The sequence below is a fragment of the Egretta garzetta genome, unplaced genomic scaffold (assembly GCF_000687185.1).
Source record: "Egretta garzetta isolate BGI_Z169 unplaced genomic scaffold, ASM68718v1 scaffold207, whole genome shotgun sequence".
Lineage (NCBI taxonomy): Eukaryota > Metazoa > Chordata > Aves > Pelecaniformes > Ardeidae > Egretta > Egretta garzetta.
The window spans coordinates 460327-478096 of NW_009260185.1; the positions used below are offsets into that span (position 1 = coordinate 460327).

Consider the following 17770-nt stretch of genomic DNA (forward strand, 5'->3'; position numbering starts at 1 on the left):
GGGGTGACGGGGGGTGGTGGGGGGTCCCCTTGCTGCTGACGGTTCCTCTCCCCTAGGAGCGCGGTGGCAACAACTCCTTCACCCATGAGGCCCTCACGCTCAAGTACAAGCTGGACAACCAGTTTGAGCTGGTGTTTGTGGTAAGTGCCCCGAAACCCCCGGGAAGTGCCCTGAAACCCCTGGGAAAAGGGGTGTTTGGGTGACTCTTGCTTGGGGGAGAATTGGGGAAAAAAACCCCAAACGCCATTTAATACCTGCCTGAAGGGGTGAGGCTTTCTGCTGCCTTCCTGACAAAATCTGACGGGGAGCTTGGGTGACCAGGCAGCTCCTGCGTTGGTAACGGGGGGGTTCTTCCTGGCCGTGGTGTTTTCCTCCTCCCCAATGCCAGCCGCTGCCTGTGTCAACGTGGGGAAGCTGGGGCCCATCAGGAGCTGGTGCCGGTTGGGAAGGGGCACGATGGGGATCGCTGAGCCGTACGTTGGGAAAACCACCCATGAGTCAGCGCTGGTGCGGTCTGGAAGGAGGGAGAAGGAGCATCATGATGCTCGTTGCTTTTAAGCAAACGGGTGTTTTAAGCGAGTACAGCTGCAGCTCCACCCCCAGAACCAGGATTTTGGGGGGTGCAGAGGTGCCGTCGTTCCCGGCTCTGGAAGGGTCTCGGGGAGTCGAGTGCCGATCCCGGCGCAGCCAGGTTCCCCCCTTCCTCTGGGGGGCTTGGTGGGTGGACGCGTTGGTCGTACGCCGCTGCGGTAGCGGTTGATTTTAATCCTCTGCAATAATATTACAACTCATTAAACCTCAAACAGAAGCTGGACAGCCTGCTGCAGCCTAATAAAACTTTTTACCTGAACCAGATCTGTTGAAAAAAAGGCGGGAATGTGAATCCCCTTTTCTTTAGGAAATATTTTAAAGCTCTCCCTTTCAGTCTCCCCGTACCTTATCTCTCTAAATCCACACAACCTTCGCTGTGTGCCTAAAGATAAGCAAAAACCTTTCTGGTCTTTTGCTACGTGTCTTTGTTGCTGTGAAACAGTTGATCCATTTTTACTGAGGTTTGGTTTTTCCTATTTCTTTTTTGAGAGCGTATTAAAAGGTCGGGAGGTCAGATTAGGGAAGGTAGCCTGAAGCCTGCCGAAATTAAAGAATTCCCTATCAAACGGGGAGGTTGTCGCTTCCTTCCCAGCTAGATGCTCTGATTAAATGAGCTGAAAGAGCAACACCTTTATGCTGTGCTGCTTTGCAGGTGGGGTTTCAGAAGATCCTGACTCTAACCTACGTCGACAAGTTGATAGATGACGTTCACAAGGAGTTCAGAGACAAATATCGCAATGAGTTCCAGCAGAAAGGCACCCTGGGCATCCTAAACGGCACCTTTGATTTTAAAGATGACTTCATGCGCCTCCTCCGGTAGCAGAGCCTGTTTTTTTCTCAAATTTCCATTTAGAGCAGAGATAGACGGGGGGGTGGGGGTAAGCAGAGCTGAAATAGTGCCGATCCCGGCGCAGCCAGGTTCCCCCCTTCCTCTGGGGGGCTTGGTGGGTGGACGCGTTGGTCGTACGCCGCTGCGGTAGCGGTTGATTTTAATCCTCTGCAATAATATTACAACTCATTAAACCTCAAACAGAAGCTGGACAGCCTGCTGCAGCCTAATAAAACTTTTTACCTGAACCAGATTTGTTGAAAAAAAGGTGGGAATGTGACATCCCCTTTTCTTTAGGAAATATTTTAAAGCTCTCCCTTTCAGTCTCCCCGTACCTTATCTCTCTAAATCCACACAACCTTCGCTGTGTGCCTAAAGATAAGCAAAAACCTTTCTGGTCTTTCGCTACGTGTCTTTGTTGCTGTGAAACAGTTGATCCATTTTTACTGAGGTTTGGTTTTTCCTATTTCTTTTTTGAGAGCGTATTAAAAGGTCGGGAGGTCAGATTAGGGAAGGTAGCCTGAAGCCTGCCGAAATTAAAGAATTCCCTATCAAACGGGGAGGTTGTCGCTTCCTTCCCAGCTAGATGCTCTGATTAAATGAGCTGAAAGAGCAACACCTTTATGCTGTGCTGCTTTGCAGGTGGGGTTTCAGAAGATCCTGACTCTAACCTACGTCGACAAGTTGATAGATGACGTTCACAAGGAGTTCAGAGACAAATATCGCAATGAGTTCCAGCAGAAAGGCACCCTGGGCATCCTAAACGGCACCTTTGATTTTAAAGATGACTTCATGCGCCTCCTCCGGTAGCAGAGCCTGTTTTTTTCTCAAATTTCCATTTAGAGCAGAGATAGACGGGGGGGTGGGGGTAAGCAGAGCTGAAATTGAGGCTAACGGGCCACCTCCCCGCAGGGACGCAGAGGAGAGCAGTAAAATCCGAGCTCCCACGGTAATGAAGACGTTTGAGCAGTCTCTCAAGTCCCAGAAGACTGTCAAGTGTATGATAGAAACCCGAGGGGAGAAACCAAAGGAGAAAGTCAAGAACAAGAAGAACAAAGGTTCCAAAAAAGAAGGTGAGTTTACGGGAAAGGTATATGGGGAGGGGAATAAACACTCCAGAGCTCTGTGTCCCAGCCTGCGCTTTCCCAGTCCTCTCGTACCCCCCAGCCGCTGGTCTGAGCTCATGTTGGGGCTCTTTTCTGTCAGGAACTGAAGCTGTCGCAGTGCCCGGTAAAGTGTCCGCGGGTGACAAGCAGCCCTCCGCAGCCGGGGACAGGGAGGAACTGACCAAGGATGAAATCCTGCAAAAGAACCGGGAGGAATTCTTCAGGAGACACATGAAAGCGGGGGAGAAGTCCAGGTGGGGAATGAGGACAGGCGGCCGGTCAGTCTGCTTGTGCTTCAAACCAGCTCTTCCTGGTGTCCCTCGGCCATGGCTGAGTCTCTCCTTCCTCTGGTGACCCCTGGAAGTCAGACTGAGCTTTTCTGCACCTTATTTCCCTTTTCCTCATTTCCTGCCTTGCTGGAAAGACCAGGAGAGGGCACCCTCAGGGTCCTGTGGGGTAACAGAGCCCGATCCCTTCCCTGGGAGAGGCAGAAACCCAGCGCCTGCCTGGGAGAGGTCCAGACCTCTTTTTGGTGAGGCTTTCCTGCTGCAAGCAAAGGGCAGCAGCGCATCGATGCCTGGCTCGAGGTAAAGCGGTCTGATGCAGGGTTAAAATTCAGCTAAATAAACTCCGGAGACCGAATCAGCCAGGTTTAGCCTTAATTTCTGCCTTTTTTGGGTAAGGAGGCAATTGCTGCTGCTTCCCTGCACTGAACAAAACGTGTTTCCACTCTTTATTTCAGCAAATCTCCAAAGCCCGAGGCACAGAAGGAGAAGGGGAAGAAGCCCCGAGTGTGGGATCTGGGGAACTCTAATGCCAAAGTACTCGATTACAGTAACTCCGCTACCAACGGGAGCGCGGAGGCTTGTCCCGTGGAGGAATTTGACCCTGATACAGTAAGGAAAAGTCAGGTCGCTACGTCCCGCTAGCTGCAAATGGCGCTAGATGGGGCCAACCCCCCGAGTCTCTGCAGAGCCACCCCTGCTGCTGAGGAGAGCTGTTGTCACAGTGACAGCGGGCAGGGGGAGAGGACAGTAAGCAGTTGCTGATTTTTAGGGTGCATCTTTTTCCCCTCCCCCCCTCTCCAGGCCCTGGGGGATCGAAATAGGGAGCCTGGCCGCCTCTACGACCTTGAGTATGAGAGCGATGATGAAGCTGAGGAGGAGAAGGTTATTCAGAACCCTTCGAAACCCAGGTACAGGCTCCTGCAGCCCCCACTCTTGATATTTCTCTCCTTTAACTCGTCTTCCAGTCTAACCAGTAGTGCAGTGGGGACAAATTGGTGTGTTTGTTGGCTGCATGGTGGGCTCTTCTTGCTGTTGGGTGCTCTATGCAACTCGCTCCTTGACCCCGAAGGTAACTCCTCCGCTTCTCTGCAGCACGAAGAAGGGTGGCCTGGGGGGCATGTTTGGCATGCTGAAGGGCCTGGTGGGCTCCAAGAGCTTGACGAGAGAGGACATGGACCCCGTACTGGAGAAGATGAAGGATCACTTGATCGGTATGTCTGGATCCGCTGCGAGTGGGTTAGGCTGAGGTGGTTCCCTGTGCTCCAGTGGCTGGGCACTGGTGTGGGGTAGCGCCCATGGTTTGGGACGCCCTCACCCACAGGAACTGTGGTGGGGTCCTGTCCTGCCTCTGGGGAGCCCTCAGCAGCGCATCAAAAGCAGGGGCAACGGCGTAGTCTTGTGGGGATCCTGCACCCTGACTCCATCCTTGACGCCAGTGTCCGGTGTGTGTAACCTTCGCGGCAGCGCTAACTCCTCTCTCTTCTCGCTCTTTCTCAAAGCAAAAAATGTGGCAGCTGAGATTGCAGTGCAGCTCTGTGAGTCGGTGGCTAAGAAACTGGAAGGGAAGGTGATGGGAACGTTCACCAGTAAGTGGCCCTGTGGCTTCCTGCTTGGGGCTCGGGGCTTGGGGGCATTCCCCAGGGGTGACAGGTTCTCCTTCCATCTCCTCCTTCCCAGCGGTGACCTCGACGGTGAAGCAGGCCCTGCAGGAGGCTCTCGTGCAGATCCTGCAGCCCCAGCGTCGCGTGGATGTCCTCCGTGATGTCATGGATGCCCAGCGCCATCGCCGACCCTACGTGGTCACTTTCTGTGGCGTCAACGGTGTCGGGAAGTCCACCAACCTGGCCAAGGTAGGACATGGTCCTCCTGCCTCTCTGGGCCAGCTGCTGAGGTCGGGCTGTAGCTGCTAACGGGCTTTTTTTCTTCTTTTTTGACCTGTTGCCACCCACAGATCTCTTTCTGGCTCATCGAGAACGGTTTCAGCGTCCTCATCGCCGCCTGTGACACCTTCCGTGCGGGAGCGGTGGAGCAGCTCCGCACCCACACCCGTCGCCTCAACGCCCTGCACCCTCCGGAGAACCATGGCGGGCGGACAATGGTGCAGCTCTACGAGAAGGGCTATGGCAAGGACGCCGCGGGGATTGCCATGGAGGCCATCTCTTACGGTAGGTGGAAACCCGGTGGTGGGGAGACGCTGTTTTGGGTGGAGCATCCCTGCTTAACGCTGCCTCCTCGTCTCCCCAGCTCGGAACCAGGGCTTTGACGTGGTCCTGGTGGACACGGCGGGCCGCATGCAGGACAACGCTCCCTTGATGACGGCACTGGCCAAACTCATCGCCGTCAATGCTCCCGATCTTGTCCTGTTTGTTGGGGAAGCGCTGGTGGGAAATGAGGCAGTGGACCAGCTGGTGAGCGGCGAGGCTTTGTTTCCTGAAAGATTGAAGGGAGGAAAACCAACTAAAACCCCCTTCTGTAGGTGTTATCGGAGATTTGGACAGCGGCAGCACCGCAAACGCGTTTCTCTGCTCTGTTCCCTTCCTCAGGTCAAGTTCAACAAGGCCCTGGCTGATCACTCCATGGCCCAGACGCCGCGGCTCATTGACGGGATTGTCCTCACCAAGTTCGATACCATTGATGACAAGGTAAGGAGGCTGCTGAGATGGCTCCGTGCGGAGCTTCCCGGAGGGGAAGAGAAGGGAATCAACGGACATAGGGCACTTCCACGCTGTCCTGGATGCCGTCCCCTGCCTTCCTCTTGCATTTAAGCCATTTAAACAAAATTTAGCAGTCCCATTTCCGCACAGGTGGGAAACGGGGCCGTCAGGTCTCTGGGTTCATACGCGTTACCGCAGCGGGGTGTATAGGGACCATGCAGAGCCAAGAAGTAGGAGGAGGCTGAATATTTGATGAGCTCTTTGGCGCGTTCCCCCGAGGAGGTCGCGCTGGCTTCACGGGCTAAGGGTGCTTGTCCTCCTCGGCAGGTCGGCGCCGCCATCTCCATGACCTACATCACGAGCAAGCCCATCGTTTTCGTTGGTACCGGACAAACTTACTGTGATCTGCGAAGCCTTAACGCCAAGGCCGTGGTCGCAGCGCTCATGAAGGCCTAAAACCCACCAAATCGCTGTTTGCAGCTGTCTGAGAAGAACATGCTTTACCCTGTTACCGACTAGTCTTTCCCGTGTAGTGCCGAGCAGAACGAAGGGGTCCTGGCGCGAGGGGTATTCTTTTTTTGGGAGGAGGGGGGATAAAAAAAACCCCTTTTTTTCCAGCAAAAGCCCTTCCCCTGGGTTCCTTCGTTCTGTTTTAAGTGATGCAGGCTCCCTCGCGGGGAGGCTGAATCCAGAGCTTTGTATTGTTCGTGCTGCACGGCGAGGGGGGCAGCGCAAAGGACCTGCTGTGCTTTTTTGGAGGGTTTGAAGGCAATTTTTTTTTTGAGCTGCTTTTGAATTATTTTGTTTTTAAGACCAGCTTAAGGGAGAACATAGGAGTGACTTTTGTCAGGGGCGAGCAGGATAAGAAGATCTGGCTGTTTGCGTCGCTGCTGGTGGCTGTTAAACCAAAAACCTGCACTGGGCTGGAGGAGGAGATGTTAAAATTGCCTTAAGGTCCCAGTTTCTGTCATCGCTGCGACTCTGGAGCAGGGTACCCAGACACCGTGGATTTAGGCAGGAACCGGAGAGCTGCAGCAGCTTGGTCTGAGAGCGTTAATCGCGGCCTGGCTCCTGCCTGCTGGTAAAAGGAGGAGGAGAAGAAAAAAAAAAAAAGAAAAAAAAAAATTAATACTGGAAGATAATGGTGGCTGCTTGCTGCTTTCCTGCACCCTTCCTCCCCCCTTTCGAGTGCCTCTTGATCCCAGTCTGAAGTGCTACACTGAATAATACAAAACTCTCTTACGATGTCTTGTAGCTCTGTATCGCAGATGTGCTATAGTGCAATAAATTGAATGCTGTCTGCTAAGAGACATAATTTATATGAAATAAACTTCATAATTTGTTCTCTGTGTATAAATAACTTGCTGCGAGCCAGGACCTATTTCCTCCTGCCTGCGCGAGGTGGTTGAGAGGGAGTGGAAATCACACACCAGCCAAAAGTGAAGTGAACAGGCCTTTAATATAAGCTTCAACATACAAAATACTGTACAGTATAAAGACAGGACTAGAAAACTATAGAGCTTCAAGTTAAAAAAAAACAAAAACCTGCTCAAGTTTCCTTTTTTTTTTTTTTTAATTGAAAGTACAGAATACAAAAGCACTAAGTATGAAATTAGAGGAGGCTGCAGTTCTGGCGAGTCCATGCTCCCCAGGTGTGTGCAACCTTGATAAAAAGACAGTGACTATGTTAAACCAGGCGTGTGTCTGTCCAGGAGGCTCCGTCCCGTGCCTGAAGCATCCCGGCTGGGCTCAGCGTGCCTGGGTGACAGCTTGACAGCAGCGGGCTTTGCTCTTCCCCCAGACCAGCCTTAAACTGCTGCTGGCTCTGGCTTAGGCCCGTCCTAAGGGAGTCCCCCGCTGTGGCACAGATCCTGGGGTGAGGCTGATCCTCAGGAGCTGCATCCTGTGGGGAAGTACAGGCTCTGCAAAACCTGCCCCAGCAGCCGCCGGCCTCCCGGGGGGTCACAAAGGGGCTGGAAAGGGCAAAACCTCTCGCAGCGTGGGGAGAGCCTCACCTTTTATCTCAGGGTGGTCAGCAGCCGAGCCGTTGAGCTGTTGTCCCTCCTTAGGCACACCTAGGAGAGAGCGGAGGGCAACCCCGGGTGGGAAGGCAGCCCCCCGGAGTGGGAAGGCAGCCCCCCAGGTTGAACACCAAACACTCCAAGCGAGGTGGGCAGTGCATGGTAGTTTGGTACGCCAGGCCTTTCGGGCTGGGTTTTACCCTTGGAACACGTGCCAGCAAGGCTCTGGCTAGCGAACTCGCCGCTTTTCCCCATTTTTGTGAGTTATTAGCAAGATCTCTTGGAAGTTAAAGCATTAGCTCCGTCTCGGTCAGTGAGACCAAATGGCAAGACCGCAATGCCCTCTTACAACAAAGGGAATAAACAACTGCAGCTGCACGTGAAAAATAATGTTTGGGCGTGTAGGAAGCGGCAGAGATGTCTAAACTCTAAAAGAACCTACAGTGATTTCATAAAAGTAACCCCCAAATTCAGCTACACTTGCAGACTGTTTTTTTTGAGGGGGAAAAAAAAAAAGCTTAAGGAATAATACAGCACAGAGGGGCCTACACTCCAAAGCCCGTGAGGACAGTCGAGAACCGTGTTGCATGTGACAGGATCCCTGAGTTAAGTGCGGAGATGGCGGGTGTACGCAGACAGGCGTCCTGCACAGCCCGTAGCCCCTGTACCTGTTCGACCCCGCATGGCGATCTCGCTCGTCAGTCTCTCAAAGTATTCGGGCAAGTCTGTGTATTCATCGCCGTAGGAAATCACTTTAATCCCTTTGTCCAGCATGTTCTCGCGGAGCTTCTTAAACTCATCCACGTCTCCCCTCCGTACGAGCATGAAGTGCTCCAGGTCTGACTTGTGCTTCACAGCCTCTAAAAACAGGGCCTGAAACGTGGTGTCATCAACAGTCCAACCACAGCCCAAGAACAGGAATGACTTATTTTCATACAGCTTCTGAATCTCTCGCTTTAAAAAAGGGAAAGACGTTCTTAAGTCAGGGCAAGTCTGAGCTTCACAAGGCACAAGAGGCAGCATCTGCCTCACCACCGATGAGACTCTTTGGGAGCGTCATCGTTCAATCGTCCTCAATGCAAATGTGGGGAGGGGTTTTTGCAGGTTAGCGGGCTGGAGAACCTGTCCCTCCTCTTCTATTTCACAAAATTAAGGACTCTCCCACCACCCTGCGTGAAGCCCAGTCTTTAAACTCAGCCGAGCCTATGCCCGGTTAACACACGGGCCTGCTGGGAGCTGACAGTTAGTGGGATACGCGTATAGACAACGTATGGGTCCCCAAAATAGGCCCCGAAGAGAAGGCAGGGCTGCCTCACCATGACCTCGGTGTTGCGCAGCACGTTCTGGTACCCGGCCGGGTGGAGCACGATGCCGCTGGGGTTGGTGTAAACGCCGTGGATATGCAGGACACTAAGCTTCCTCTTCTCTTGCGCCCACTCCAGCACCTGCGCAAAACCCGCGGCGCTGTCAGTAACACCGTGCTGGGGAAGCCTTTCAAAGAAGCACCTTCCTCCTCATGTTCCATCTTATCTCCTCAAGAGGTCACAAGTCCGCCACGGCCTGCAGCTACAGCGCTTGTTTGGGTCAGCACTTGGTGAATGCGATGGGAACAGACAGAAACAATACACCGGACTCGGCAGAAAAAGGGGGAAAACTCTATAAATATCATGTCAGCACATTTCCCAAGCCTATAAAGTTTATTTCTTGGCCCCTCTAGGCTCTGAGGGAGCTCAACAGCTGACCTGCATTTCAGAAAGCCACTTCCCAGGCTCTCAGTTTACTCCTGCAGACCTTAGCTCGTTTAAGCTTGTAATAATTAGAATGCTTATTTGTAACACTGTAAGTACTTCCAGCCATGCAGATTAAGAGGTCATGCAGGAAACGTGAAGCGCAGAAATGAGTCAGAATGGAAAGAGACCAAGCGCTGCACAGCACCTGCACATGGCGCGTGTTTAACAAGCAAACGGAGGGACAGGATGCTCCCCACTGGTAAATCCCACGGTGGAAAGGTGAGGCGGGCGGGTGGCAAAGAGCTCAGGGTTTCCCAGTCTGATTTTCTGCCTGACTGGGGCAGGAGGGAAGCTTGCGTGAAGTGAGCAGCAATGAATCTGAGAGCAGGGCAGAAGAAGCCGGAGCACGCGGAGACACCCACAGCAGGAGCCATGCAGCCGTTTCGGAGGACACGGGGCAAGAGGGAAGCCTCGAAGGCTACAGCCCCGAGAACGCTCTGTCGCAAAAAGCGCTCCGCAGCTCGTTATAAAAATAGAAAGGTCAGCTTTGTCTCTCCAGCGTTGGTTAGAAACATCAACCCAAGCCTTACATGGAGGCAAGGCTTGCGGTTCTTCAGCAAGGCCAAGCCAGAAGTTTCAAGGACAGAGATCAAAGAAATACCAGGCTTAAGGGCTCCTCCTGAGCAGTGGGTGTCCGCCAGCAAGCACAGCATTTCAGAAACAAGCATTCGTCTTCGTTCCTCTGCTCAGTGCCCCAAATGGTCAAAGCCTCTGCTTGGAGTTTGTCGATCATCATTTAAATTACTACAAACAGTACAATCCCCTTATGCGGGCGTGAGGGCGCATCCCGCAGCCGCCACTGTCCTGCCATTGTCCCAGCTCAGCCCTGACAAAAAAAAACCCAAAAAATCATCATCATTTACCTTCTTTTCATCAGTGAGGTCAAGAGACTCCAGATGCTTCCCCTGGTGTGCTGCGTACAGTTCCAGCAGGTTATCAAAGTTTGTGGTTAACACAAGTGCCCCATTTTCCATCAAGTGAAGCACAGACTGAAGCAGCTGCTTCCCAGAATCCTCCATTTTAGATTCCAGGTCATCAAACACCTCGTATAAACAGTCTTTAAAAAAGGTTGAGCGGACGTTGCTTGTGCGCTGAGAAGGGGAGACAGATTAAGATCAGAGCCTGGCTTCTTTTAACCACTTCGTGCCAAACGAGTCGATGAAAAACTACCCATGTGTTTCTTGAAGACCTCCTAGGTCCTCGCGAGGCAAACACAGAGCACTTACTGCCTTGAGGTGGATGCTCCCCCCCAGCCGTACTCCCAATAAAATACCCAGAAGTCAGTGTCCACTGCAAAGTTATGTCTCAGGAACCCAGCACAGTGACCGTGCTTGTTCCTTGCAGACAGAGGAATCTGTGGGGGTGGGGGCATGCTGGAGGACCACATCTGGCTGCTTCCAAAAGCCAGATCCTATGCTCGGGGTGGGGTACCGAATATTTAGGTACAGCGTGACAAGCACACTCACCGGAGACAGCTTCTGGATAAGGTCGTGGGCAACATGAACCAAGTTCTTGTCTTCGTGGAGACACTTTTGAAACCGTTTGCTTTCTTCATCTTCCAGGAGATCAAAGTCAATAGCAGCATCCAGGAGGGCCTGGATTAAGCCCTTCCAAGACTTCAGTGCTGGGACCTGGGGAGCAACTGCTGCACTGATTCCTGTTCCGATCACCAAAACCAGCTCCTGAGGCTTCTTGGTTTTGAGGCTTGGCAACAGCTTCCTGCAAGAGGAGAAAGCAGCACAGCTGGTACCATCGTAGGTGGAAGTGTGTCTCAGGCCGTGGAACGCACAGACCAAGGACAAGGGCGGTACCCTCTGCCTAAATTTTGAATCAACGTGTGTCCATTAGCGTCCTCTGATAAACAGAGGATGAGAGGAGCAGCTCGGTGTCCCTCAAAGACAGCATGCAGCCCCACGGATCAGCATCACAAATGCCCACAATTCCAAGGTACGTAATTACAAAATATTTGGCAATCGAGTCCGTTAGCGAGACGGTTACCAGGGAAGACAATGCCAGCCCGGAATACTTCTGAAGCAAAGCTAATCCAATTAAAATTTGGAATAAGGGAGGTCTTGTTAATAATAGTTACGTGGAATGTAGCAGAAAGCCTGGAGACTGTGGGAAAGGCGTGGTGAGCAGTACGGAATATGTTATTAATGGCTGTTCACACGCATATATACTCTTTACACACTGAGACACAGCACGCGTCAGACCCCCACGCGGGGAGTAAACGCAGCCGCGACTGCGCCTGGCTTAGGTAAGGTGCTAAAGAGGAGGCTGGAGGCAACGGCCCCCTTCATCCCAGCACAACAGGAAGGAAGCGAAGGCTTCCTCCTCGAGCTCTGCCCTGGAGGGGACCTTCCCACCTCCCGGCCCCCCTCTGCTGAGGAGACCTCAGCAGGACGTGGCCGTACCAGAAATCCCCTCCCTGTTAGCTTGCAACGTAAGGCCAATCTTTGGAAGGCCAGATGACACAAAGAGTCTCGCGGAAGAGCTGCGGGGCTATATTCTCCTTCCTCCTCCTCCCCTCTTCCTTATTTTCCTAGCTTTACACCTGCACGGTGCTTTTAAAATTCGATGTTTATTATTTATTAAGCACGACGTGCCTCTCCCCATCATGCCTTGCCTGGTGCCAAGCTGCTTTTCTGAAGCAGGGGTTCAGCTCCAGTTTCCCAGAGGGTCGAAGCAGCAGCCCAGGGAGGCGGCTCGTTTGGAAGGAATGGATTTTATCTGCAAACATGTGATATTTAGTGGGAAGGAGAAAGGAAACCGACGCTACACAGATGGAGCTTTGCCTTCCCTCCGGTACTGCCTACGAAAGCAGACGAGTTAACGCTTTTCTCGAGGAGGTCTTCACTGTTAGTGGTGATAAAGGGGATTTAATTTTGGGACTACAAGCCTCACCCGCGAAGAATCAATTAGTATTCATGCTAATGAGCTAGTATAAAACCACAACCAGCAACCTAGGGACTGAAATCCAAAATAGTAACAAATACCCAAGTCTTAACGTCCTACGCGACAGCTCTGACAGAGGCGTTCTGTTCCCACGCTGATAAATACACTTGTTTCTACCCTGATATCCTGAGCAAGGAAAAAATAATCTCCCAGCCTCTTTTCTGCTCATTCCAGAGCCACTGGACCAACCTCAGGACCAGGGCTCCCTCACAGAAACTATCCTCCAGCCCTCCACAGCTCCTAAATAAATCAGATCAGTGGAAGACAGCTCCCCGGACGAATTAGCTGCTCGTTTGCAGACGGCGATGCCTTCATTCCCGAGCCCGTGCTATGGCAGCAGCCACAGTACCAACCTTGGGTGGAAAGAAGCGTGGGGGTGCCCCAAGTTAGCATCATGCTCAGGCCCCTGCTTGGAGAACCGCGAGACGACCCAATTATTAGTACAGGGAGCCTCCAGAGCGGAATTATTCATCCTTTACATGCAGAAAATCATACTAATTTGAGTAATTGCCTGTCCTCCCGGGAACCGCCATCCAACTCAAGGGAAGAAGCGCGACCACCACATCGGGCGTGATCCTACGTGTGGAGAGGACCTGAGCTAGGGTTAACGCCGATCAAAACCATGGAGACAGTACCATAAAGCAAGCTTCGTGTGTGACCACGCATCCTGGCTTAGGGGTTAAAAAACCCAAAACCCCATCAACCTTGAAGGTTCTGGGTGTTAAGGCCTTTGTTCCACGCACGGCAGGAAAATCCTGGTTACAGGGCACGGCTAGAGACAGCGCGCTTTTCTTGGATCAGCGACCGAAACGTCTGCTGGGGCTTGGTGCCAAGTGTCATGCTCTTTCAAGAACAATGCAAGGTTACGGAAAAAGCTCTCGTTAGAAGAAATTCACTGGAGTATAATTAAATTTACCTGGGCTTTTTTGCAGGTGGCATTCCATCTTCCAACAATGTTTCTTTACCCAGGCTCACCGTAGAAGCCATCCAGTTTCTATAGTAGACAAATCACCACAAGCAAAGTCACTACATATATGCAATAGGACGTGGAACAGACCGCAGGTTTTTGTCGAGCCAGCTTTTCACGGGCAGATAAATACCAGGATTTGTTATCTTTATGAGATCACCTTCGGGCTGAGAATTGCACTTTTTTGTTCCTGAACTTTGCCCCGTGGCTCTCATCTACTTCCTTAACTTCCTTTACAACGCAGCTTGATAAAATTGCAGGGCTGTTTTGTACAAAAACTGGGTCGCAGCCACCACTGGCAGACCACTGTTGGCCATTTCACCCTGGCCGATCGTCTCTGCCCTACAGCCTGTATCTCGGAGCAGGCGCTCCCCCTTTTCCAAGGTGGTGCCCATTAGCAAACTTGCTGCTTGGGAAAACAGCGGGAGGGAAGGAAGACAAAAAGATTTTTCTCGGCTACAAAAAGCCACCGAGAGCATTTTTCATTCTCCGGTGATGAGAGAAGGATTTGCTTAGGGACAGGGGTTAGTGGTGGGATGGCAGGGTTAGGGGAACAGTTGGACTTGATGATCTTAAAGGCCTTTTCCAACCTAAATGATTCTGTGATCCTATGATTTTCCAGCCTGCTGTACATCTACAGGCGACGGGATATGACCATAAAGCCTGTGGAAAGGAAGTTGTATGTCTGAGAACTCTTTCAACAGCCTGTGACATAAAATACAAAAGGTCTGCCAGCGTACAGCCCTCTCCAAAACAAGACTATTAGAAGGGAAAGAAAGCAGACAGAACTGTTCACCCTCATCCATTTTTTTTTTCCTTGCCAACTGCATTGAAGAGTCCAGCACAAATCCTGGTAGGCAGGCTTTTGCCAAATGGAAACACTGTGCAAGAGCTGCTGGCCCCAAAATTGGTTTTTTTTTCTTTTTTTTTTTTACAGGTTTTGCAGCCTCGGTGACATCTCAGCGTTTGTCCTACAAACGAGATGCCCGCGACCGCTTCGCCGCAGAAAAGCAGCAGCGCTGACGGGTGACGCACGGGGCAGCTCCCTGCAGGTACGAAACCTCGGCTGCGCTGCGGACGTTGGCAGGGATCGTTTAAGAAACCCTCCCAATAATCTCGATAACCGTCGTCTTTCAGCACGGGGGCGATGAAAACGGGGCACACTGACTCCCGCAGGCACTCAGAACGCTCGCCCGCCTTTCATTTCTGACCACTTCTGAAAACGTTGTAATTATCATTATGATAATAATATATCATTATTATAATAACAATACAGTAATATAAACCTTAGAGAGCTGTTCTTCACAACCTGCGTCCCGCAACACCACCTAGCACGTGCTGCCCATCGCCTCAAAGAATCAGATTCTTATTTTGCTGTAGAGTCCGGATTTTGGATTAAAGTTTCAAATACATTTAGCAAGCGAGGAACCAGGCTCCTGCCAATGGCTTGCACCTCCCGGTTTTACAGGCTCCGCTCCTGCAGGGCCTCCTCCGTCGCACACCCTTTGGAACGCTGTACCCTGCGTTCCTCCAACACCCCGTCGAGCCTGACAGCGCTTCGACGCCGTTCTGACAATGAACTCACACCCCGCAAACGCCTGCAAGCATCAGGCCGTGGGGTGAACCACTTTGGGGAGTTAAAACGCCGGAAAAACACCCGCTCCCAGGCGGTGGCTGTCAGGGAGGCAGGAGGACCCGCTGGGCACACGATCAGTCAGGCGGTAACATCAAACTTGCCCTGAGTGAATACAGCCCAGCACAATCGGGGTGGAAAACACCAAGGGGGGGAAAAACCCCTCTTTTTTTTTTTTTTCTTTCCAGTAGGGTTAGATCTCTCATTTTGGATTAGCTGATTCTTCTGGAAGAACAGGCTGCTTCCACAAAGTCAGCCAAATTTTAATTAACGGTGCAAGGACACTTTAGATGAGCTAGGGACTAAAGCACGTAACCTCCGTTAAGGGGAATATTTAAGAATAAGAGGTTTGTGAAAAGCAACATGTTGAACTCCCACCGCCGTCCAGGTGAACTCCTGCCGAGGGAGCAAACCAACAGCCAAAGATAAAACCTTCCCCAGTTTCTCCAGCGGCTTAATTAACAGATATAATTTAAGTTTATATTAGCTTTACCTCACGAATTATCCGCTAATTCTCAAACACCAAGTCTGCGTACAAACTCCTACCTAAACCTTCCCCTGTCTTGCTTCTTCAGCTCTGCTCCCATTTCTCTCGTCCTACGCGTTTGCATTACTCTGAACAGCAAACGGAGTCGTCAATTCTATCTTTCAGTGCCACTAAAGCAGTAAGGACATTTCAAAGGTCACTTTGAGCTTGGGGAAGAAAACCACCTTTTGTAATTATAGTTACCAAGAAATGGTTGTCTAATATCATGAACTTCCATCTTCACTTCTATTTAACACAGACAGCCAAAAAGGAGAAAAAAAAAAAAATCAGAAATAATATCTAGTTGTCATCTGTCTCCAAAAAAGTGCTTATTTCTCCTAAGAACAAGCCTTGGAAATTCAGCCAAGAGATTTAAGCCAGCAGGTTTTCAGCCTGGGGAGAAAGTCTGCTTTCCAGGGGGACCGATCCCACCGGCATGGTGGAGGTAACCGAAATTAAATAGCATTACCTCAGAGCGTGGCACCACTGCCGCAGGGAAAAAAGCGCCCAGGGAACCCTGCAGTACCTGGCCATGCCGTGAGCGCAGGTGCCATGAAGGAGAGGGAGCGAGGGCACGTACGAGATAAGAAGCGTCTCCCCAGTCTTCCTCCTCGAGACGTCGGGAACTTTCCAGCTATTTAGACTACAGGGAGCCGGAGAGAAGCGTAAACACCAGACTCTGTGGGTTCTTGGCTCCCCTGCCCCCTCGAGACGTCGGGAACTTTCCAGCTATTTAGACTACAGGGAGCCGGAGAGAAGCGTAAACACCAGACTCTGTGGGTTCTTGGCTCGCCTGCCCCGTTCTCCTGCCACAGCCCTGCCTCTCATCACCTTTATTAACATCTCTGCACTTACAGAGTCCCCACACAGGTTTGCGGCGTTCTCCTTCCCCTCCGCACCGAAGAAATCGGTTACTTTGCCCTAAAGCCCTTGAGGCACAGATTTCAGCAAGGGACCCCAACCTTTAAATGACGCCCAAGTTGCCAACACTGAATAAACCTAACCACAACAATGCCGAACACAACATAAAGGCGACACATCCAGCTGCGAGAGCGCATGAAACACAAAGATGCAGCCGAGCTAAAACCAAACACCACAACAACATGCCCAATTAACGCTGACACTTCAGTGTATATTTACAATAACCTTGTGGGAATTCTATGAAAGATGCGGAGCAGGACTACGCTGCTCAGGCGATGTCAGACCCCGGCCTGCAGGACCACCCCGAGGAATTTATGAGACGTTTTCTCCGTCAACTCATCGCTAAAGGGGATGGGGAAGTCACTGCAGCCGCCCTTTGACTGTCTCCGCGCTCAGCAGCTAATAGACAAAAGTAAAGCCACACCTGCACGCTCGACCCAAACGTTTAAAGTTTAAGGGAAGTAAAAACTGGGTGTTGCCAGCTCCATGCTGGAAGAGGGGCTCCTCCAGAACAGCCCCCCTCAAATTACTTAAAGAAACAAGTGCAAGCTCATTGCTCATCGATTATTTTTAGCTTCTTTGAATGCTGAGAAGAACAACCACCAGTGAGGGTTGTAATTCAGATCTCCTTTTTAAACTAAGCAGCTTTAAGACATTGGGATAAGACAAATGTTATGTTATAGTTTAAAACCCGCTATGTTTTGGCTACCAGCATCCGAAAGGACGTTAATGAGTCATCCCTGGCCGATTCCCAAGCTTGGTCCCTCTATGTGGGAGTTGCAATAGGAGCAGGCCTGCACGGCTTGTCAAAACCATCCTAAAAAGGGACAGGCTTCAGAGATAACAGGGAGTGGTGGCGCAAGGAAAACGAGCCCTGCTCCTTTCTGTTCGCGCAGACGTAACGAACACAAAATTCAGCGTCCTCGGATGCGAGTTAAAATACACCAGAGGTTTTTATTTAATGCTGGGCTTCTCCACGTGCTTCAGGGTCCCACCGGCTTCGGGAAAAAATGAGAGGGAGTGACACAGCGAGGCCTGGAAGAGGTCTGTACCCCGACAAACTCACAGAGCAGCCTGCATCGCCTGACGGGCGCCAGGCCAGCCCCTTCACACATAGGCTCGCTTTGGCCCGCCTGATTTGAAGCCCCAGCAGATGAGGCTGCGGGACGGCCTCAAGCCAGGCGATCCTGCACGCAGGGCTGGCTTTCCCTGAGTGTTTCTGGAAAGCAAACCGGGCCGGACATGCTGTCGGGGGGGGGGGGGGGGTTCGCACCTTCAGGGATGCCCGGCGCCTCGAGGCCTTACCTTTCCTCTCCGCTGCGCCCCCTCCTCGCCCCCTGTCACGCTAAACCTGAGGGAAAAGCAAGAACATGGCATTTCAGAGGGCAGGGAGGAGGCCGAGGCTCCTTCTCGGGGGGGGATCGTCCCGGAAAATGGCTTATCAGGCGCGGGGGGGTGCGTGTGTGACAGAGCGGCGCCGCTGAGGGGAG

At 51.8% G+C, this 17770-nt stretch overlaps 2 protein-coding genes across 3 annotated transcripts in view; one reads left to right on the plus strand and one right to left on the minus strand.

Annotated features, from left to right (window-relative positions):
• The window catches only part of SRPRA (SRP receptor subunit alpha), a 9555-nt gene extending 2980 nt beyond the window's left edge, over positions 1–6575 (plus strand). The window contains exons 2-14 of the mRNA XM_035897493.1: positions 57–140; positions 1244–1407; positions 2333–2493; positions 2627–2780; positions 3269–3422; positions 3615–3721; positions 3906–4024; positions 4313–4399; positions 4491–4663; positions 4765–4978; positions 5058–5221; positions 5357–5455; positions 5795–6575. Coding sequence (XP_035753386.1) covers positions 57–140; positions 1244–1407; positions 2333–2493; positions 2627–2780; positions 3269–3422; positions 3615–3721; positions 3906–4024; positions 4313–4399; positions 4491–4663; positions 4765–4978; positions 5058–5221; positions 5357–5455; positions 5795–5923 — 1809 coding nt within the window. The 3' untranslated portion in view covers positions 5924–6575. The remainder of the gene's footprint in view (positions 1–56; positions 141–1243; positions 1408–2332; positions 2494–2626; positions 2781–3268; positions 3423–3614; positions 3722–3905; positions 4025–4312; positions 4400–4490; positions 4664–4764; positions 4979–5057; positions 5222–5356; positions 5456–5794) is intronic.
• Positions 6576–7058: 483 nt separating this feature from the next.
• On the minus strand, positions 7059–17634 carry FAM118B (family with sequence similarity 118 member B). Of its 2 annotated transcripts, none has more exons than XM_035897481.1 (8): positions 17586–17634; positions 13150–13227; positions 10745–10997; positions 10142–10369; positions 8805–8933; positions 8157–8361; positions 7483–7542; positions 7059–7370 (listed from the first exon to the last, which is right to left on the minus strand). In XM_035897481.1, exons 2-8 carry the CDS (start codon positions 13218–13220, stop codon positions 7357–7359), a joined length of 960 nt encoding a protein of 319 aa, XP_035753374.1. In that variant the 5' UTR covers positions 13221–13227; positions 17586–17634; the 3' UTR covers positions 7059–7356. The 2 variants fall into 2 exon arrangements, with proteins under 2 accessions (XP_035753374.1, XP_035753373.1); XM_035897480.1 differs by having other exon boundaries at positions 8157–8442.
• Positions 17635–17770: the final 136 nt, after the last annotated feature.

Coding starts and splice junctions, on each gene's coding strand:
- FAM118B (XM_035897480.1), bottom strand. CDS start 13,220: ATGGCTTCTACGGTGAGCCTGGGTAAAGAAACATTGTTGGAAGATGGA. Junction 10,370..10,744: donor TTATCCAGAAGCTGTCTCCG/GTGAGTGTGCTT, acceptor TCCCCTTCTCAG/CGCACAAGCAACGTCCGCTC. Junction 8,934..10,141: donor ACCTCACTGATGAAAAGAAG/GTAAATGATGAT, acceptor GGTTTTGCGCAG/GTGCTGGAGTGGGCGCAAGA.